At 40.6% G+C, this 22,592-nt stretch overlaps 2 protein-coding genes across 2 annotated transcripts in view; both read right to left on the reverse strand.

The window, feature by feature from the left end:
• The window catches only part of RAD54B (RAD54 homolog B), a 72,488-nt gene that overhangs the window by 25,407 nt on the left and 24,489 nt on the right, over positions 1-22,592 (reverse strand). The window lies entirely within an intron of this gene.
• Positions 15,545-21,626, reverse strand: FSBP (fibrinogen silencer binding protein). The gene is made up of 2 exons (XM_074145110.1): positions 21,185-21,626; positions 15,545-17,050 (listed from the first exon to the last, which is right to left on the reverse strand). Exons 1-2 carry the CDS (start codon positions 21,553-21,555, stop codon positions 16,525-16,527), a joined length of 897 nt encoding a protein of 298 aa, XP_074001211.1. The 5' UTR covers positions 21,556-21,626; the 3' UTR covers positions 15,545-16,524.

Consider the following 22,592-nt stretch of genomic DNA (forward strand, 5'->3'; position numbering starts at 1 on the left):
GTCCTGAAATAGGAACCATTAATCTGTTTTTGTAAAGTATGCACTTTCAGGCAAAACACATTACTTGGTACATTAGCAAGCAAGCTCCTGATTTAACATACAAGACTATAAGAGTGGAAAAAGAATAAAAGGTAAGGCTGGGGAAAAAAAAACCAAACAAACCAAAAAACAGAAGGGAAACAAGCAGAGAAGAAAATGAAAACAGGGTCTTGGTGAGACAACATTCTGGGCAATGTTCTGGAAGCAAGGACAGGAACACAAAACTCAGGAAAGGGAGCAAAGGAGGCCAGTACCCAGATCCGAGGCTGAAGACATTAGTCTGCTAAATGGCAGAATAACCATAACTATAATAATGCAAAAGATTTCTTCAGCAGCTTTCCTTATACCCTTTAAAAGTAAGTAATTGTGCAAATCTTGAAATAGACCATCTCTTGAGTTACCAGCAACTCAAATGTTGTTACCAGGCTTAAAGTGCTGACAAATCTAAATCAGTTACCTAATTATGAGTGTCATGCATGTAAATATTAATAGGAAATATTTAGGTCAATAAGGCTCAGAAATCATAATAGAACAGACAGCAGTTGATTGTAATATCGATTACGAATAAACACGTGCTTTCAAGAGTCAGCAATCTGACATAAGTAATGGTAGATAAGTCCCCAGCATTACCTCAAGGAATATCTGCAGCATTCCTTTTCAGCACATGCACAGCTTCAAAGGGAGAATCAGACTAATTTTCATTAAAATACCCTTGCAGGCTGGTTAAAGGCTTAAATCGGTTTGCTCCTTTGATTCCATCTGGGACTCAACGCTATACAAATGTGTTACAAGAAAGTGCTTATGCCACAGACTAACCTTTCCAAAATTTCCAAGTGTGCTGGTATTTAAAGAAGAAGTGGCAAGAGTAAACTCTTGCTTACAATAATGGTCCAATAAAGAGGCAACTTTATCACATCTACATCAAGTCCACATATTCTTAAAACGGTGAAACACTCATAAGTTACATGCCTAAAATGAGTGCAATTTTTCAGACCAGCATTTGCTGAAAAGGTATTATTGAAATGAAAATGCTATATTTATCAAACAGAATTTTCTTCCCAAAGCTCTCTAATAGTTTTACGGTCTGTACAGAACTCTGTGCTAACACTGTGCCTAACCTAGATAGCATTTTCCACAGGTGGATATTTCTTCAGGGCATTAGCCAACAATAGTGTTGTGTTCATGTGACAGATGCCCCCATCTCCAAGGGGTAACAGAGCAGGTACTGAACACTGGCACATCCCACAAGGATGAGAAAAGAGAACAGAGCATCTCTCTTTGAGAAGTAGAGGATTCTTTGTAGATGAAACCTGGGAACTGAGCCAGAGAGCCAGAATAAATCCCTGCAGTTTTGCAAAAAGTTACAAGAGCTCTATTGGATCTTCAGTAACCGCAAGCGATAAGATTTGGAGGAGCTTAGGAGAGAGGGGAGGGGGAAAGAGAGAAAACCCATGCATTGCTAAAAATACAATAGACTAATTTAACTCTTTATTGTTTCCGTCAACTGATTCAACAAGATAAATACAAGATTGTTTTCTCTTTGCTTTTCAAACCAATTTTCTTAGTTTAATCAGCAACTTCTTTCCTCATATTAAGTAACTGTTACTGCAAGAACTGGAGATTTCATTGCGGAACCTTCTTCTTCTCTTTTGAAGGATGGCCATCATAAACAAACGACCACCTCCTTGTCTCCTCCACTGACCTCCCACGTGAATTTGGTGACCCCTGAGATCTGCTTTATGGTCATTGCTCTTTTACTCAGGGAGTCTTGCGTGGTGTTATCTAAATCACCAGCAGATTAACTTTCAGGTCAATGACAGTTCTTCAAACTCTTCATTTAAAATAATAAAAACAATAATTTAGGAACAGGGCTGGAAAGTGCTTTTTGTAATAGTGACTTTTGGCAAAAAGGATTTCTAAAGCAACACACCCCCAGCGAGAAGCAAACTGGGCACCAATATTCCATATAATACTACCAAGTTCCTATGGAAAAACTGGAAAATAACAGCCTCTGCAATGCTCAGATTTCTTCCCTCAATTTGTCTTCTGAATTATCATAATTTCTGTTAATAAAAATATCCAATAATGATTTGTTTCTACGCTACATAAAATATTCTCCTTTTACCTCTAATTACAGTAGAGTTTCAGAGAAAAAGGCTATGGTATTTTTCTTTTTTAAAAAATTAAACATTTTTATGTAAAAATTATTACATCCTCTCGCAATTACCTTCCATAGAATTTCCTTGAATAGATAGCCTAAACCTGTTCACCAACAACGCTGATCAGGTACTTGCATTCAACCTTCTTTTTATCTCGTCATTTCTGTTTCTATTCAGCATCACACCTATTTAACTTCAAAGATTTACTCCAGTGCAATAGCAGAATATCCAAATCAGGTAAATACAACGTCAGGAACTTTTCGGGAACTGAAATGAGACCGGTATGGTAGGCACAGGGACTAAGTTCAGTGTTTCCTACAGAAAGCAACGGTTTCAACAGCCAAACCCTCGCTGCTCACTGACCGTAGACAGAATCTTAAATAGAGCTGGGTTTGCTGAGACCCTGGAAGATAAACTGCAACTGCAAATTCTGAGCTCGGCTGTTAATCAGTTTAGACTAAAAATAATAAGTAACAGGAACTATGTGTACACCACACTTAGAGAAAGATCAGGAAATCGTGCCCACTCATTTCTCTCCCAAATAGCAAACTGCCCAGCCCGGTTGCTTTAACCATGAAGAAACTCTAGCAAGTGACTTGTCCTTCCTCCCAGAATAAAGGGCTTAGGAACTTTAAAGATGTGGCTAATAAGGCTTTGAAAAGCTTCCACAAAACAAAAGCTTTCCCTCTCTGGTTGAGAAAGCAAGGGCTTAAGTTTCAAGATATAAACCGTAGCCTAGCTGATATGAGGAAAAGTTTCAGCAGCCTCAGGAAGGTGATGATTTACAGAAAGCGGGACAGGATCCAGGAGAGGGGACGGGGAGCATTCCAATGGCAAACTAGTTTAACCAGTTTCTGATGAGCAGGATTTAGAGAAAACGCATTGATTAAGTGTGTTAGGTTACTCCCAATGCACCAAGAAAGCGGCTGCATTACGAAAGACTACAAAAGGTAACTCAAACGTGCCTTTCCAGTAGGCTATAGAGCGTAGCTTGCAGCCCTGTAAATAGGTGTTACCTTAAGGAGCGGGGCATGCTCCAGCGAGCAGGGCACCAGACACCTCAGCCCGAGGTGTGGTTTAATGGATGGCTGAACCCCATCCTGAGCTCACCTTTCCTTCCTTCTCCACTCCTGCTTCCCACCCGCCAGCTGCAGGCAAGCCAGCTCAATGAATCCCACCAGCAGCTACGGTCAATACAGGGAAGGGATATGTGGGGTTCGGAACGAGGAAACTGGGAGCCTGTCCCTTTTTTTGTGGCAGCTACTGTTAGGCTGGGGTGATTTTGAGACCACGGGACCTGCCAAGTTACCCAACACCTCCGTACCCGATCTTCCACCTTGTAAGCATGTATGGAACCACAGGGAGTTTTCCTTCAACCGCTCCGAATCTGCTTAAACACACTGTCAAAATGCAAAAAATTAAAACTCTGATTGTTGTGCTCTAAGGTGCTAAGGAATTAAAAAAGAGGTAGGCAGAGCCAAAAATCCGGACTGAGGTAAAAGGAGATTTGGGCTCTGAATGAATCGCAGCTGAAGCTCAATGGCTGCGCTCTGCTGCAGCCACTCTGCACGTGTGCCATCGATCTGCTCCGCAGAGCCAGCATCATCTCCGTCTTCTGAGTAAAGGGAGTAATCAACAAGTTCCTTAAACAAATTCATTCATAACATTTAGAGAACAGATGTTTACATAGTAGTTAAATGTCTTATTCCATATGAAAGATCTGTATGTTAAACATTCCTAAGATATCCCGGCAATATTTAAAAAAATATGAGACAGAGATAGCATCAGCCTTCATTTGCAAAGCAATTTCAGTCTAATGATAAACTTAATACTAAACCAACATGTAAATGTATATTAGTGTGCCTCAAAGATGGAAAAATATGTAATAACTCTTCTCTACAGCACTTCTACAAGACTTTTGTGAGGAGCGCAACCAGGAATCAATGACAGCTGGGATTACATTTCAGAGTCACCTGATTACAATCAAGTGCTTCGTACTCTTCTTTTAAACACAAAATGTATAATATGTAGTTTGTCTTGCACACATCAGCATCGTTAGCAAACTCACCTAAAGATTGATATTTCAAGCAGGAATATTTTCTTTGAAAAACACATCATTGGTTTACACCCAGAATTATTATTAAAAATGCAAATGATCAAATATATCTTAATATTTGTAAACATCTGTGTCAAAATCACTTTACATGCATATCTTTCATCTAAAAGTCCACTCAAACTAGCCTCTAGACTGCTGAATGTCCATCACTACGGGGATCTCCATTAGCAGATCTTACTTTACACAGCTGATAACTTTGCGAAGCCTTCATCAGCCCTTACGACATCCTCCACGACAGCTGTCTCGGTTTAAGCATACTTACTGACACACGTGCACAATGTCCATAAGAAGTTTCAGTGAAAGAAAAAATCACTGTTTATGAGAACAAAAATCACAGATTAATACAGTTTTAGTCACAATAAACTCTTACTCCTTGTAGAAGCTCTAATAACTCAATACTCTGGAGAAGAACCTAAAAATCTGGGGAGAAGATAGTGCTTCCTTTTTCTTTTGGCTGGGGTAAAACTTTTTCCATTCCTGAAAGCTAAAAGCCCTCGGAAATAAATGCAGTTTGCACATTCTCTGCAGCTTAATTTCCTGAGGATTACACACTGGACATGCTCTAACTGAGGCCGAGAATAGCCTTCTCTGTAGTCACAGCTCCCACTGCTCAGACCAAAGCTGGGTCTCTTTCAAGAGCACCAGCAGGCAATTTCTCCTGGTCCCTCTCCTTTGGAGACATCATCTCCCCTCCTGACATCAACCAGGGAAAGATGGCAGAGGGAACAAGGACCAGCTACAAGGAAGAGCAATTTGGGAGAAGCAGCCTGAAAACAAAGACTACTGCTGGAAAGGAAAGCTGATGTTAAACCAGGAGAAAACGGACAACCAGGTGAAAGACCCTAAATCTGAGCTGGAATCGGAGCACACCAGGGAATGACTAGAAACTAAGCAGTGAGTAAAAGACAACAGATTATTTTAGGAGAAGGGATGGGGAAAATACCTGCGGCAGACTGAGACTGAGGTCCAGCGTAGGAGTCAAGCAGCAGAGAGAGAGTTGGGACTTTCTGAGCAGAAACTGGGGCAAGAAAAACTTACTGCCCTTCATCTCTGTCCCCCAAAATTCAAAGTTCACTAAAAACCACAAGGCTGGAAGCCACCAAGGGATATCAAGAGAAGTCTTGAGAGGAAGAAATGAGAACAGGAGCTGATTAGACAGTGACAGGGAAAATAAAGTGAAAAGTGACAGTGGAAGAAGCCAGCTAAGGGCAACATGGCATTGCAACACAGAAGATGCCAAGCAGGTGAGACCAGAAGGGCACCCAGAGCAACCCAGCCTCTTGGTAAAGAGGGCCCACTCCTCTTCCCCCTGCCTTCTAGTTTAACTTTTTCCCTATTTCAAATTTAAAGGTTACCAAAGCAGTCTTAAAGGTAGTCAACATAAAACTACTATAATTGCTATGCTGTTCCATATAATTTTACACAATGGGATTCAGCAGCTGTTCTCCATGTGGGTAGGGCTGGGGGAGGAGAGCAAGGAGAGATTCAGGTGCAACATAAGACATGGAAGCAATTAAGCTTTTGAACTGGATCCATTGGACTGATCACACCCTGCGAGACAAACCCAAATCAATTCTGAGTTCGGGACTGGTGGAGGACCCACAACAGGGCAAATAATTTCTAGTGGACTAGTTGGCAAAGGCAATGCAGGAGCTAAAGCTTGGATCATCATATTGTTTTTCCCCAACTCCGTTTGGTACTTTCTGCTCTTCAACCTGAAAAATTTTCAGTCTTTCAGTTTTTTGCTGCCAGTAAACACATACAAAACTCCCTGGGCAAAACACTGCATAGCACTGTATTAACGGTCTACACTGACTCCAGTGACCTCCTAATGCAGTCATTCACTTTATTATCCCAAAGGGTAAAGATAAGAGTTCCAACCTTGCATGTCTTACATAGATGAAAACATCAAATTATATGGAATTGTCTGTTTAGAAATGTTAATTTTCTCTAAAAGCCAAAAGATTAACATCTACAACCCCATGATACAAAACTAGGTCATACTCCCACCCCATGCCCCAAACCCCAGCCTCCACTGAGTGAATACTTTTAAGGTTGTGAAGTTGAACAAAGTTTGGAGATGTCAAGAATAAGACTGTTCCGGTGACCTCATCTGCCCCATTGTGCGTATGCATTAATGATGAAATTTTTTACAGAAAACACGCTGCACTACATTGACGTGGGACCTCTTGCTCATTCAGTGCAGAGAAGCGAACTGCTCGGCAGAGGCAGGAAAAAGGAGGCTGCAAGGACAGAACATCCACTCCGGTGGTTAGATAAGGTGAAGAGTGCCTTAGAGAACTGGATTTTACCTGCCCGTCTTCTAGAGTTCTTCTGTGGTGTAAGGAATATCATTTCACCCCAACTTTTCAGCGTTAAACGTTTGTCCAAGTGCCTGACTCAAGGATTGGAGCATCTCCCTTATGAAGAAAGGCTGAGAGAGCTGGGACTCTTTAGCCTGGAGAAGAGAAGGCTGAGGGGAGACCTTATCAATGCTTATAAGTATCTCAAGGGTGGGTTGAAGGAGGAAGGAGCCAGACTCTTTTCAGTGGTTGCCAGTGAGAGGACGAGGGGCAACGGGCACAAGCTGGAACATAGGAGGTTCCACTCAAATATGAGAAGAAACTTCTTTACGGTGAGGGTGCCAGAGCCCTGGAACAGGCTGCCCAGGGAGGGTGTGGAGTCCCCTTCTCTGGAGATTTTCAAGACCCGCCTGGATGCAGTCCTGAGTAACATGCTCTGACATGCTCTGGGCAATCCTGCTTCAGCAGGGGAGTTGGACTAGATGATCTTTATGGTCCCTTCCAACTCTAAAAATTCAGTGAAATTCAGTGAAATTTGTAGCAATAGTGAACGCTCACGGGCGCAAATGGAAGCTGTGGTTTGGAAAGATGAACGGTACGATATACCACAGCGCTGAGATAACGCAGCCCCGGCTGATTCACTCTGCACCTTCAGTAATAAACCGGCCTTTTTGGTTTTATTCTCTCTGCGCCTCAGTTCCTGCATTATCTCCTAGAAAGTGGAGATTATACCAACCTCTTATCTCACAAGGATGCTGTGAAACATAATTATATCTGTGAAGCACTCAGATGCTATCATGATGGGCACCAGAAAAAAAAAAAAAAAACAACAAACCACACAGCAAAACATTAGCTAATTAATTCAAAACAGTTTGAATAGCGTGCTGAAAAAAAGGTGTAAGTCTATAACTGAACAAAGAGGTGGAAAGAAAACGCTGAATAGTAGCTCGCTAAGTGGACACAGTCCATTCTGTGAACTGAAATTGGCAAGGAAGCCGACAGAAATCTAATCCATAATCATGTAATTAATGACTACACCCAACAGCATGAGACGGCTGAGTTCAGGTTGTGTGTATTGGCAAGTTTTTGGGTACTTGAGTTTGTAACCTTAATTTTCTTTTCAAATAGGAATCTTCTATATACAATAATAGAGGTGGCAGATGTAGTTAATTCGAACAAGTAGGAACAATCCTCTCAGCACCTTTTAATGAAACATTTACCTCTTAAGGGTATCAACTGCAGAGAAAGGAGCATGGAGAATACATACTTTCAAAATTATAGCTCCACGGCAGAAAACTATTCTTCCTAAACCCCTCAACTGTCTAAAAATCCAACTGACTCCAGCTTCCGCTATAAAAATTTAATGAACTCAGCTGAAAGCTTCTGTCAAGTCCACAGAAATAGATGTGCAAGTCCTATTATCAAAGGGAAAAGCAGCATTCATTGAGGATTCTGAAAGGCTGCAGGCATCATTCGGCGCAGCGAGCCAGATCAGCTCAGTAAAACATTGGAACCAGTCAAATGCCATCCAAGTTGACTGTTTACTGCACTTCTTAATGTTGCCATCCACAGCAAAACTTGTTCTGATTAATTTGTCAAGTAAAGGCTCTTTTACTTCAAAAAATAAATGCAAAAGTCATGACAGAAAGCAACATCTATAGTTGGGTTCTGTAAATATTGAATGTCATTGCAACAAATGACAGTATAAATGGGAAATAAGTGGAAAAAATCCAAGTATTTAAATAACCAAAAAATCCAAATTACTAAGAAGTAGTTATTAGACTATTACACAATCACGGGCTAATTGTAGGCATCTCAAAGAGCAGTCAATTTCTGAATCAGCTTGCACAGATGTAAGTATGCATCCTTTAGTGTTTAAATTTTAATGGAAGGTACACAGCTAAATCCAGATGTGGTACTTTCAAAATATATAGTTTGGCATTTTCTTAAGCACTTGCTATTACTTCTACTGTTTTATATTAAAAATAAAACTATATTCTTGTGCTGTACAAAATCTCTGTTCCTAAAATGCAAAGACTTTTAGATCTGTAACAAACAGCAAGCAGGCAGAAAGGGATTTATTAAGATTACGTATCCTTCATATTAACATCTGTTTTAGCACGTATTGGAAGGAAAAACATTTTAATGTACTATTTGTGTTTGTTAATGGCCATCTTTGATTTTCCTGGATTATAATAGAGAGTCCTTAAAATAAAAATAATCAATAAAACTTACGCCCACTGTCATGTGCATGAAACACAATACATTCCACTCCTAAATTATTTAAACAGGACTGTTTAAAATTTATGACATTACCCTGGAAAGAGGGCCACAAAGGATGACTCATATTTTTGAGAATGTTCATGTGTTATGCAGCAATGATTACTTGCAGAGTGGCTGACGAAATATTTGGAAAGGGAAAGAGTAATCTCTCCAAATCAAGTTACATAACTTTGATGTACATAAATGTAATCCATTCAGTAGTCCAAGTAGAAAAATCATATTTATGGCCCTAGCATAAAACCCTAGAGCTTTAGTTGTAATTCTTACTAGGAAAGCAAAACCGGACCAGGGAAGATGAGTGAGGAGGGAAGAGGAGACATGCATCCTTGCGGAGGTAAGCAATGCTTACTGTGCTGCCTTTGCTGATCCTGCGTGTAAGAAAACTGAACACAACTTAAATTGTATAGAAATTCTAATGCAAATTAATAAGATGATTCCATGCAGAGAGCTGTAAATTCAGGATGCTTTTAACAGAGTCTACTTTGTGTCAACCCTGCCTATTTTTTGGTCCTGAGCTGACCATAATACAAGGAGCATAATAACCATAATATAAGGAAATGCTAGAAAACATGGAGATGTGGCAGCTTTCCATCAGCAGACTGGGTCCACTTGCTATTCCCAAGGGACTGCCCTGACCCTTGATGCCGCTTGAAAGCCTCTGCAGCACACGCAGCTCCTCTTATCAACTTACCGTATGCATATCTCATTGGGTACGTACATTGGGTGTGTGTACTTACACATGTACACCTACACACTCATCAGAGAAGGATGAGATTTAAAAAAAGAGCAAATCTGTTTCTACTGTATTTCATCTGAAAACAACCTTTATAGATGCCAACGATATCTTCAGAGCTAAACCATCAGAAACTATCAAAATATATTTAACTTCTGGACTGTTGAAAAACCTCTGTAATACCATCTTGGAAGCTGACTTGGGAATCATGTATTTTCAAAACTCAGCTACAGCACATCAGCGCGTACAGCTACCTAACAAAAGCTCTTCAGAAAGGAACAAATTTTGTCTAGCAGAAACAATTATAAAACCAACCACAGTGGCTAAATTCCCTAAACAAGCTTAATTCATCCCTCCCCTGTGCACACACTGTGCAGTATCCCGAATCACAGAGCTACAAGCCAAATCTTCCAGGCTACTGCTGGTCTTGAACTTTTTGCAGAAGAGCTGGGCCGTTCCAGCTGTACAGTCCAAGAGCTTTCAAATTCTTACCACCCTGAGAGAAAAGCGGTTGTGCTCAAGATCCTTGGTGTCATCTGTCACCCTCTCGGGATCTAAACAAAGTGGCTGCCTGGCCTGCTAGCGGCAAAACCAGGAACACATTTTCTTGCTTTCATTCACAGTTGAAGGTGTTCACAGCTGAGAAACCTCTGTTCTCCTCTCACCAGTGCAATGTGCCCAGGTTGGACTCTCCTAAGAATTCAATTAGGGACTATATCTGAAGTGTAACAAACTTTAACTGAAAATGACTAAGTTCTGTGTTTGCCAATGACTTAAGAATTAGACAAACTCGAGGGAGGTTTTATAGGAATGGCCAAAGATCAGCTTGGTGCCAAATTTCAAGTACTTTTTCAACAAAAGCACACAGAAACTAGAGTATTACAAAGGGAAGATGATAAAAATTCAGTACATCCAAACCAGCGTATTCTCCCCTCAATCTGGTTCGCAGAAAAAAAGCTGAGCTACTTCAAAAAGACAGAAACAAGCACATATCTAGAGCACACAGATTATAGCCTGAGAGGAGGTAACCTGGCATAAAGTGGTTTGGCCAAACTGATAGTTGATGCTACCGATGTCACCTGGAAGTCCATCATGACGTACAACCTACTGTCAAAGCTTCCTTACAACGCAAAACACCACGAACATCACCTGGCTGAAACTTGCAGAGTTTACAAGTCAAAAGCAGCAGGTTTTGGCTTACAGGTGCACCCCTAAGTGAATGCCATATTATGACAGAGAATGTATCAACAGCAATAGTAACGCAACACATACCCAATTTTACTTCTGTATTTCTGGTACGTGCCACACAAACATTTCTAGACATCACTGAACGGGATTCTTAACAGTATCGACAAGTGGGCCAAGTAAAATTTACCTGCAAAGCGCCGCAGAGTTATGATAAATTACTTTCTTTCACATGACATCTTAGTGATTAATAATAGATATGACTCGAGACTACTGCAACAGATTTTATCTGATACAACAGAGGAACCAAATAACGTTGTTGTAACTAGCTACAGGCAATTCAAAATCCCTCCTCCCCATCCCCAAACTAGATAAACATTTTGTCCTATTGTTCCACTGCTAAATTAAAAGAACAAAAAATTGGCAATTTATAAATTGATTTACTTATTTCAAGCATGCAGAAAGTTCTGAGCTTCAAAACCAGACATTTTTGAGAAAGTATTAGCAATATAGACAAGGATCAAAGACATACTAAGTAAGCAAATGTCAACAGACAGAATACTGTAAAAAAAAATGACTGAGCCTTAACCAAATTGGGTCCTGACATCAACTGAGTATGGGGGGGCACTATAATCCAGAGGAATTATTTTTTAGCTGACATTTATGTTAAAGTATGCTAATTATTGTGATTATGCTAACTACAGATGAAAATCGAGAGCCAAGAGGAAACAGCCAGGAAACAATTACTTATTTTTTAATAAAATCTATTTGCATACATAAAATACAGGAAATAAAGTAGGATTTTTCAAGTCTGCAGTTTTGCTAAACAGCAAATAAAAGTCATAAATCATGTGGAGTAACTGCTGATTAAGTATTCAATGAAAATTATGCGATATTCTTCTTGTGTGAATAATACAGAGTCAAACAAGGTGTTACATGCACTCAGAGATGTTTGGACACATCAACAAATCATTCTGTATAATCACCAGGATAAAATACTGTGAAATCCCACAGCACGGAATAAAAGCAGTGGCAGCGGGGAACGCCAGTGCCTGCCGACGGCTGAGCTTTCCTTGGGTTCTCTGACCCTCATCCACCCCCTTCTTACCCATGAATCACAAGCGAGGTTTTCAACTACTTTAGCACTGAACAACTGTAGGTTTTACGAGAAAGAATTCTCGGAGATGACTTTTTTTAACTGGTCTTCAATAAAACTTCAGGAAATTGTACCTTTATTCTGGAGGAAACTTTGCCCAGACTCGTTGAATGCCATTTAAGAGCAACCATCACTACACAGGCAACTTGGCCAACACTTTCATTTTTAGCAGAGATAAAACACAGAAACATAGGTCATGGAATGACTGAAATTTTCTCATGTGTTACACACCCAGCTAACAGACTATTATTTTAACCACTGTAAACAGCACACTTTAAAAAAAAAAAAAAAAACCCAAAAAAAAAACCCACAAAGACTTAGACAATAAGATTTTTCAAATGATTGAAGACCTGGATATTTAAAAACAGAATAAAAGCATGACTTCTTAGGAACACACACTGAGAAGCTACACTTCATGCATTTTAAAACCTTGAAAAATGCTAAAAGGCATTCTTTTTAAAAGGCTTCCCTTTATTTTCATGTGCAAAATAGAAAAATAATCAACACACTAGAAAAACAACACTTTATCATCTTCATGAATAACCTTCTTATGATTTTACCGAAGTTAAAATTCATATGGAACCATCCTAAAGCACTTTAAAAGGCAGCGTAGCCAGCCAGCCTGGGTACCACAATTCCCCATTGGCTCCTCCCACTTAGAACGACTCTGTCGTAACTAGAAGCAACTTAATGACTTTGCCCATTGGAAATCCAGTGGACACAAAGTCTGCCCAAAGAAGATCCCATGCAAGCTCTAGTCTATGCACTTTCATCGGGGGGGTGGGGCGGGGTGTGGAATCCCAAGCCAGAAAAGGTGTAGAAATATAACCGAAATAAAGAAATTGAAGCCAGCGAGGTAGAAGATGTTAGAAAACAGGAGTATGACAAGCAAGATTAGCTATAAGTAATCTCTCCTGGTCTTGGAGTACACCTCTCTCCTACCCTTTCTACCTGATAAGAATTCTGATCTAAGGCAAGCACATCAACCAAGATAATTTCACAGGAGCCGAAAGCTTATGGAGCAAAGAAGGGAGGGACCAAAAAAGCAAGATAATTAGGCAGCAGATGACAAAATTATAGACTGATCATTAGACAATTACTCAGATAGATGAAGTTATACTAGATGCTATCACAATTATCACAAAGTTATCACAGTTAGAGTTTTTTACTCTAATCCTAAACATAAATCCATTAGATGTTGAGAATTAAATTACTCCTGGAGCCTGTTTATTTCAGTTATCTTAGTAGAAGGACATGAACATATGGTGGAAATTTGTCCTTGCCTAAAATTACTCTGCTAATGTACTACATACATTATAAACATGCAGACAGGGAATGGCACTGCCAGATGTAGCGAAGGGAATAAGAGCGTAAGAACGGGGGCGAAGCAGGGAAAGGGTTCCTACCATCCCTTTCACACATGCTTATGAAATATCATTTGCTGGAACAGTAAAAATTCACAGCACTTCAGGGTCCAGAAGGACTAGCCACAGCTGTGGTGCATGTACCCACATTAGGAATACATGGAAAAAGAACAGGAACAGGCACTGAGAAGTGAGAAAGTCTGGCTCAGACAGATAACCTGATACTGTAAAGCAGATGTGGGGTGAGAAAGACGTGCAGATCCACCGGCAAGGAGAGGTATGATATGCAGCCAGCACCGTACTGCACTGACGGAGCAATATAATGTCACTGAAGGAGAAAACATTTGTGTAGTGAAAGGAGATAAATGTCATGTCACTGGTATAGAAACAAGCGAGCTACACACAGACTCCAGAGATTTCTCCCCCCAGCCCAAGCTCCCCCAGAAACCAAAAGAAACACAACCAAGAACAAAGGAAAGGAGAAGCATGAAAGATCTCTGAACTAGAGGTGCCGCCTACAAATAAGAACGAAAGCCCTTCCACTAAGGAATGAGACAAAGACAGAACAACTAAACACAGGAGAACGCTGATTATAGGGAGTCAGTTCTGACCAGGCCAGTGTATTTTATTATTTCTTTACTACTTTACAACCCTCCCTTTCCAATATCAAGAATACAAGGGAGACTGATCTACCCAAAGTCCTATTTTTGCAACTACTGTGTCTTTCAGTTCAGAAAGGACTGCAAAGACTGGAAATTCCTCTGGTTCTAGTCCTCAAAATAAAAATATCATGGCAATAGAAACCCTAGAGGTCACCTCTTCATCTAGCTCAAGGAGAACGGAGAATTCAATAGAAAATATTCTAAAGTCTCTAGAGCATTCTGATGGCCAACATAAGAGCAGCTGTAACTCAAAACCACTGCAAGACGATAAGCCCTATCAGAATTATTTTCTGAACTATTAAAAATTTGTTCATTTGCATAATATGTAAGGACAGAAACAACAAATAGAAATTAATTCCTTACCACCGGAAAACAGAATTCTGATTTTCAACTGAAAGGATAAGATCAGGCATTTCCAAATTAAGATGAGAGCAGAGAATTTAGTGCTGTTTCCCATTTCTGAGAAGCCACATTTCAGATGGCAAAGTAGAACAAGTAAAACCCTTATTTATTTATTAAAGCCAATATTTAAACTCTTGTAAACTCAGAGAAGCGAGTATCTCATTGAAGCGTTTCCAGCTACACAAAAACAGATCGATGACCTTGAACTGAAAAATAGAGCATAAAGCCAAGGACTGTACAGAAACAGAGGCCACTTATTCAGGCACCATCATTTTCAGCGCACGCAAAAATTCCCAACAGAACAAACACTTACAGTGCTCTCTTCCCTAGAAAACAACTGGAAAAGCATTGGGGAACTCCATATTGATGACACCTGTTTTCACAGTCTGTATTTTTCCTCAGTTTATAAACAGAAGACTTGCTTCCTCTACTCTTTCCACCTGTAACCTGTAAAAGTTATCCTGGGCACCGACAGTCGAGATTATTTCTCTCATATCACTATCGTTAACATTCTAACTACAATTCTTTAAGCTCCAGTAGACCCTCAGTTAAACTTACATGCTCCCAGCCTTCAGTTTTCAATAAGCATTTATCCCTGTGACTACAATGGGAACGCAATCCACTCAGAAGACCGACCAGGAGGTGCGAGGCTTACCTCATTCAGAACCTGCCGGTGCAGACCAGTGCCCCATGTTTGCACGCTGAGGTTCTGTGGGAAGGGAGAAAGAAGCAAGCTTGGGAAAACAGTGGCGACAGGAGCGACAGTTACAAGCAGCCGCAGGAAGAAATATTCTCCTTCCTATTGCTTTTCTTCTTTTTGTTGTTGGGGCCCTCTGAGATGGGAGGCACGGGAGGAATTACATCTCCTTTGTTCTTTTTCCTTGATGCTGTACTTCATTTCCTTTCCTCGTGCTAAAGGTTAGAGGAAGGAGAAAGCACTGTTACAGGGAACAAGGAGCCAGAGGTCTAAGGCAGTCGTGGATCCACTCGTAACAGGCAGGAGACCAAGAATTAAGAAGAACTGAACCATCTGAGCCTTATGCTTTCCAGGTATTTTTCTTCCAGTTATGAACGTTGATCGTAACTGCAGAGGAAACAGCTGCTACTAGGACAGACAGAAGAATCCATTTCTTTTTCATTTTGGGCTTTTTATTTGAAACTAATCGAAAGACCAGAACAACAGCATTTATAAAATGTACCCAGAATAACAAAGAATCTTCTGTTGATTTCAAGTCACGTGTTACTTACATACAGAAACTATTTCATTTTGGTAGCTTATAGTCATAGTGATATTGACCAAAGGCACCTGCAACTGTCTTGGTTGCACATGCACTGTAGTAATTATGCATGCAAATGAGGAAATTAGACATTTTTGTGGTTGATCACCAGTATAATTACTATAACTGAATATACGATCATGGTAACTGTACACACAAATTACACATGCATGCAGTTTTAAAAACCAAGCGTTGCATTCATTGTCTCTATATTTTGATAACGTCCTATGGAAACACTCCTCCACTGGAAACAATTAAAAGTATTAACTTTTTAAAAGATGTACATTTATTCAACTGTCTACTGAACATTAAAAAAATATAACAATCCAGTAATTTTGTTTTCCAAGCTGATATATCAGCAACATCTCACCACTGTCATAAGATTTACCAACTTGAAAAGAGTAAGACATTTAAACGTAGCCTCTTATTCCTCCTTTTAGTATGCATTTATTAACTTGTAACTTCAATAACATATTAAAGGATAGGTAATTATTTGAAAAAAATAATGCATACGGTCAAAATTTTTAAAAATAGCTGAGCTAAATTTCCATTAGCTCATCACAACTCTAATAGAGATAAGTGGAAATATTTTAAAGGTTTGGACTTTTATCAGCCTAAACACTTAAATATCCAGGATTTGATTATACTTCAGACCAGAAGAGTTGGTGCATTCAAATCCATACAAGGTTTTGTTCTAAGGTACATAAACAACAACATGGAAAAGATGCTTTCGTCTCTCAAGCCCAGATTTTCATCCATCCATATTAACATAAGGAACAATTTTGCTAGGGCAAAAGCATTTATTATTAAGTATTTCAAAGAATATAACAGAAGTAATAAAATATTTAGATATTGCTGTATTCTGGCAGATCACGGCGTAGTCGTATTGCCTTCAGCTTCTCTACTTTAATTTTTGTTCGCAACAGTTCTTCTTCCAGTTGCTGCTTTCTTTTCAAACCATCCCTTTTTTCCTGGACATAGAGACCAATTTTTCTTTGATTTTCTAGTATTATTTGATGCTCTTCTTTCAGCATTTGTAACATCTGTGGGTCGTACCCACACATTGGTCTAAAGCGTTCTCCAACCTCAAGCCTAAAAAACTCATCTCTTCTTGGTACAGGAGAGGGTGACATCATCACTCTCATATCAACTGAAGATACTGATGTTGAAGGAGACCTTTCCATTATATGCACCAGCTGGTGTTCTTCCTCTTGTTCTAAGTTCTCATTTTGCTGTGAGTCTATAATCAAAGAAGGAGGAGGTTTGACATCCTCTTCTGATTGCAACTCCATCATGACTGTAGCAGGATGGTGATCCAACATTGCCTGTGGTGAACTGGTACCAGCAATTGTTTCTTTATCGAGACTAGCACTAGAACACACAAAATCATATTTAAATAATCCATTAAAAACTATTTTTAAAAGGCGTAGCTCTCAGTAACCAAAGCTTCATTTGAAATACTATTGTGCTATCTATGCTTGGGACTCTATTTCATTACGTGAACACCACCTGTACCCCTCCTCCTTTCCACCACACGTATAAAGCCCTGTCTTACTCAGATTTTATAGCTATAAAGGCAGTATAGCTGACAGAGAACTATCCTGGTGGGCCCTTCTTCTGACACTGGAAAAGCAAGAAGGGCTATCAGTGACAAATGAGAACAAAACCAAAGCAATAGCAGTGCAAGCGACAAAAGAGTTTATATAATATATAATGTGATTTTAAAAGGACATAAATTTAGATTGAGTTAACTGTGGCAGAAACATTTTCATCTCCCAAATTTATTAATCTCCTCCTGTTTTAACGTGTTCCCTGTTTCTGATTCGTGCACCCAAGTATTTGGGGTTTTTTATGTAAAACAATTACTGAAAAAATGACACAGAGCCTTGGGAGAAGAAACCAGAGCCCAAATGATAACCTTGCCAGTAGATCAGGGAATCAAGCTAATCCTTGCTCCTTCTCTTTGAATCAGTGATCTCAATATTCTTCTGAAGCTTCAAGAGAAGACACAAAAGTGTTTCCATTAAGAACAGTCTATAGTTCTGTGCATTTCTTTTTGAAAGTACAACGCCCACTTGACTCATCTGTCTTTGTGTAAACCCCTGAGTCAGCAGCACCTCAAATCATGATTTGACATTACATTGGCTTTCATGGTAATAATGGCTCAAGCTGTTCCTGCCACTTCTCTACCATCAGCTGTGTTTGAAACACTACACTTCTGCACTTCGCTCCTTTATTCAGATAATGCTTTTTTAAGCCAGATCAGCTTCTTGATCTATTTTACAGTACAGATCTACAAAGAATACTTTCAGCATGACTGGGAAGGCAGTAGAGTGTAACATGGGAACAGGAATATATTAACTTGGTACCGATACCAAAGACAATGCATCGTCATGGCCGTGATTGTCTAAAACAGAGGCCATAACTAACTGGTGGTTGCAGATATGAGACATTCCCCATCCCTTGAAGAACTGAGCTGCTGCTAGCAGTTTGTGGATCCATGATTAAAGTAACATTCACAGATGCTCCCCAAGCCTTGAGGACATAAGTTTAAACTCCTTGGGAGCCCTACAATCCACAAACTGAGAATCACTATCTGATTACTAAAACAGTGTCCTGGTTAGCAACAGATACGGGTTCAAATTCCCAGAAGAAAAGGAGAAATCTAATTTGTACATCCTACATCTCGCGTAAATGCACTAACACCTTAAGCAAAAGATGGTATGATCAGCTCTTCTGCATCTCCCACGGTCTTCAAAACTCTTGGTTTAAAAGAAATAAGTAGTCAGCGATATATTTTCCAAAAAACAATCCCACCAATCACCCAATCTATTTTAATTAAAGTTTTATTTTTTTTAAAAAAAAAAGGCCTGAAGCAGATATTTTTAAAACAGACCTTTCATTTATTCCCCAAAGAAAACACCAGGATAATCTTAACTCTGACTGTTACCTGAGCTGCCTATAGAGTAACAATTATATCACCTTACTCCCTCCTCCTCACGCCACAAAGCATCGCCTTTTCCTGTACACCTCTTTCTCACATTCCTTTTACTCCTCTCCATTGAGCATCGGAAGTATTATCCTGCACTCAAATTTTCACTTGTTTTCCCCAGTGCTGACTGTAATTTTGGGTTTCCCCCTCTTCACAACCGCAGCTTCTAATACAGCTTCCCTCCTTCTTACTTGCTGGCTCCTGGCCAGCTTCTAGCCTGAGAAAAGTGGAAACAACCAGCAGGAGAAGCAGGTCATTCTGACAAAAGGAAACAGAGAGAGAGAGCAGAAAGAGAAAGTGAGAGAGGTTAAAGAGAAGAAAGGTAGGGAAGATTGAGTCTAACATAGGCTAGAGCCTCCAAACAGTGAAAAATTCATCTCTTAAAGTGTAATCCACACCGAACCAGAAAATTACCGAACCTTCAGGTAACTCTGATGAGGCGCCTTTTTTTTTTTTTTTCCTCATTAGAGTCAGTCTCTTAAGAAGAAAACAATTAGACAGCAAAGAGAGAAAGAAGGAATTGAGAAACAAAAGAGCCGCCTGTATGGTGGTTACTAATGTTGTTTCTGACAACTTGACTGAAAGAAAGACAAACAACAGTTACCACAATTGGGGGATGGTGTTTATAACCCTGCAGGCACCCATGATTCACCAGGTTTTGTTTAATCACAGCGAGCTAGAAATTGCTTAAAGGTGCGATTAAGAATTTGGATTCATTTTAAGTTGTACTTCCCTCCTACAAAACCCAAGCCATATCCTGATGCGTTAAAACCCGGTACAGGGGTTTGAAAATTTGGGTGAAATGCAACTCAGAGCTAAAATTAGAACTATCAAATAATGATGTATTTGGGCAGGGGAAAAAAAAAATAATCTTTTAAATGATATTCTTTTCCTTCAGCACACAGTGTATTGGCTGTTCCTAGGAACAACCATTTTGGGTAAGCAGTAATCAAGTCAATGTTCCCAGACCCATAAGGGACTGCATAAAATGTTTAAATTATAGGAGACAAACTATGGAGATCATTAGCTCTTAATCATTCACAAAAAGCGTCTGTGCTTTTTATAAGCCGATCTACTAACCCAAGTTCTCACACTATTTTTTTTTCCCCTCCTTACAAAACTTGGTAGCCAAGACACTGCAACCTTTATTAGCGCAATTAAAAGCCTCGTTTTGTTCCAGAGAATTCTTTGGAACGGTTCCTCCAGGGGCATTCACCAGGAGCAGCAGCACAGCCCAGTTGCTTCAGACTTCTTTACGCAAAGGACCCACAACAGCATATTTTTAGAGCATCTGGCATGTTGGGATTTAGACAATTGTTACCATTCAGTTCAACCAGTGGCACCATGAATCCAATTCAGCGTGTGTGCGCATGCCAGCTTTTCTTAGAGCGTTACGCTGCTGCACCGACTATCAGTATATCTGATTAAAACGCGGAAAGTTCGCTTCCCATTAATCTGCTTGGGGAAATCAGAAAAATCAGAGCTTTCTCAAGGTTGCTGGGGAGTTATTTGACTTTTTCCCCCCCTCCTCCCTAGCTTAGTTTTTGTATCTGGAGGAATCAAAACCTGACCCAGGCATTTTTTGATCCCTCAAGGACCAATACAGAACCAGCAGAGTGTTGCAAGTCAGATATGAGGGGCATTAGCCAGCTGTGGGAGAAAGCCTGCATGCTGCCTGCCTGTATTATGTCTGGCTCAAATCTAGACAGTGTGTCTCACTTTACTGAGCAGTAAAAAAAAAAAAAAAAAAAAAAAAAAATCCTACCAAAAAAAGAAAACTTCTAGTGCTCTACCTCTCAGTTTCTCCCGGTATTTGAACTACCTAACGTACGATACAGAACTGCTTGGAGTTTAGACTGCAATTAGCTTTGCTCCAGTTTCAGGGAACCACCGTCAATGCAAGAGAAGTATAATTTTAAAAAACATTTGCACTCACAAAGGCACTGTGGTGTGGGGAGTCAATTTTCTTTTTTTTTTTTTTTAAAGGATTGGGCTCAGTTAAATCATAACATGCAAACATCAGAGTAAATGAGAGAAAAAAAGGTGTAGGAGTAAGGTTTCTTAGCTCTGTGAACTAACTTTACTAAAAATCCTATATAAACTGGTCGTAGTTCCATATGTTGCAAAATGACTGCAGTGTTACCTTAAATGGAGGAGAATAGCCATCACTTTGCCAGTGTTTGAATAATCTGCCTATTAAAAGGTAGGGGAGGGGTAAAGGTTGGAGCTACTATTTCTCTTTGATTCTCTCTTAACCCTCACTTTCCAGAGTATGACAAAGACTCTGAAACAGGCTTTGAAAGAGAGCTGAAAAAAAAAAAATGAATGCAGTGCTAAGTCACCATAAAGCTTCCCATAAAACAAAAGCAATATCATTTTGCCATTGTTCCCCATTTGGGGATTTTTTCTGATAAACATTTCCTTTAGGAGCCTGAACACAAGCAAAGCGTTACAGAGTAGATAGGAGGCGCCATAATTTTCATTCAGTAACAAAATAAAAAGAATCGTCTCACCTTTGAACACCGCTCCTGTCTCTTAAACACACATTGGAAATCTGTGGAATCATCTCCACAACTTTCTTGGTTGGCTCGGAAATGCTGCTTTTACAATCTGAATGAGTCTCCTTTTGCTGCAATAGCTCCTGTTTGGCATATTCTTTGAGCCTCTTGTACAGCGTGCGCAGGCCCTGTGCAGTACGAGGAGGGCGATCTACTCCGATGGCATTGTAGTTATCAGCTATAATATCCCAGCATTTGTTTTTTTCCACTATTACAGAATGCTTATTGGTATGTTCCTCGAGAATTTTAACGTACGGCTTCACGAGTTTTAGCAAATCGAGCTTTTCAGATAAGGTAAAATTAGAAGATCTGGCCTTCCCAACCATTGTTATCTTTGAATTAAGGAAGCCGTTTCTGAAGCCACCATGCAGTCCCTAGCTCTGCTCAGCTCTTTTTCACAAACAGAAAAAGATCAGGCTTAACTAGGCTAGTCTCATTTAGGCCCACGCCTACAAGGGAGGGTTTATTAAAATTCCTTCAGCTTAAGCTGACGCAGGTTCAGGAAATCTGCTTAAGCCAAGCCTGACCTACATAAGGCTTCAGACTGAAGAAGACGAGAAGAAACAAGCAAAACGCACTTTTGTATGAAGAGACCAGACACACGCAGGATTTAAAAACGTGAAGGTTTAAAGATTAGCACGTTACCCAGCTAAAAATTACCTAATTTAGCTTGAGTAACAAGCTCTGACACATCTCCCTCGCTCTCTCACACGTATCTCAAACTGAAACTGCGCTCCAGATGATTTTTACACGTTAACGACGTGTCGTCGTCCCGTACCCCCCTCCTCCCCGCAAAAAAAAAAAAAAAAAAACAACCGCAAGCAACAATTGCTTTGTGGGGCTGCGGGCCGGGGCGGGGGGGGCGGCGTGTGCGGGGAGCTCCCTGCCAGAGCCCCCGGCCGCCGCCATTTGCATAGCGCTGGTCCCGCTGTCAATCAGCGGCGGCCGAGCCTCCAGCCGGTTGGGTTACACTCAGGCGCGGGCTTCCCGGCAAAGCTCGGCTTCCCCGGCGCTCGGCAGCCCGCTCCGGCTACCGACACGGGGGTTTCTTAAAGAGGCCGCTTCTCTCGGCCGCCGAGGCGGGGACGGTAACGGCGGGCCAGCCAGCGAGCCCCCATCGCCGCCGCGCCGGGCCCCGCGGCCGTGCCCGGCGGGAACCGCCTGCCTTTCCCCGCCCGCCCCCGTGTCATCGCCCCCCGGGACGGGGAACGGGGCCGTCGCGGGCTGGGGCTGCACCCAGGAACGGCGACAAGTCGGTCGTGACAGATTTACCGAGTGCGTTACAGCCTGGGCATGCTGGGATTTTCATAATATCCACCAGGAAACAACCTACTTCTATAATAATAGTTGCAGGCGTGCTTTC

Source organism: Numenius arquata, chromosome 3 (assembly GCF_964106895.1).
Source record: "Numenius arquata chromosome 3, bNumArq3.hap1.1, whole genome shotgun sequence".
NCBI lineage: Eukaryota > Metazoa > Chordata > Aves > Charadriiformes > Scolopacidae > Numenius > Numenius arquata.

Coding starts and splice junctions, on each gene's coding strand:
- FSBP (XM_074145110.1), bottom strand. CDS start 21,555: ATGGTTGGGAAGGCCAGATCTTCTAATTTTACCTTATCTGAAAAGCTC. Junction 17,051..21,184: donor GACAGGAGCGGTGTTCAAAG/GTGAGACGATTC, acceptor TGTGTGTTCTAG/TGCTAGTCTCGATAAAGAAA.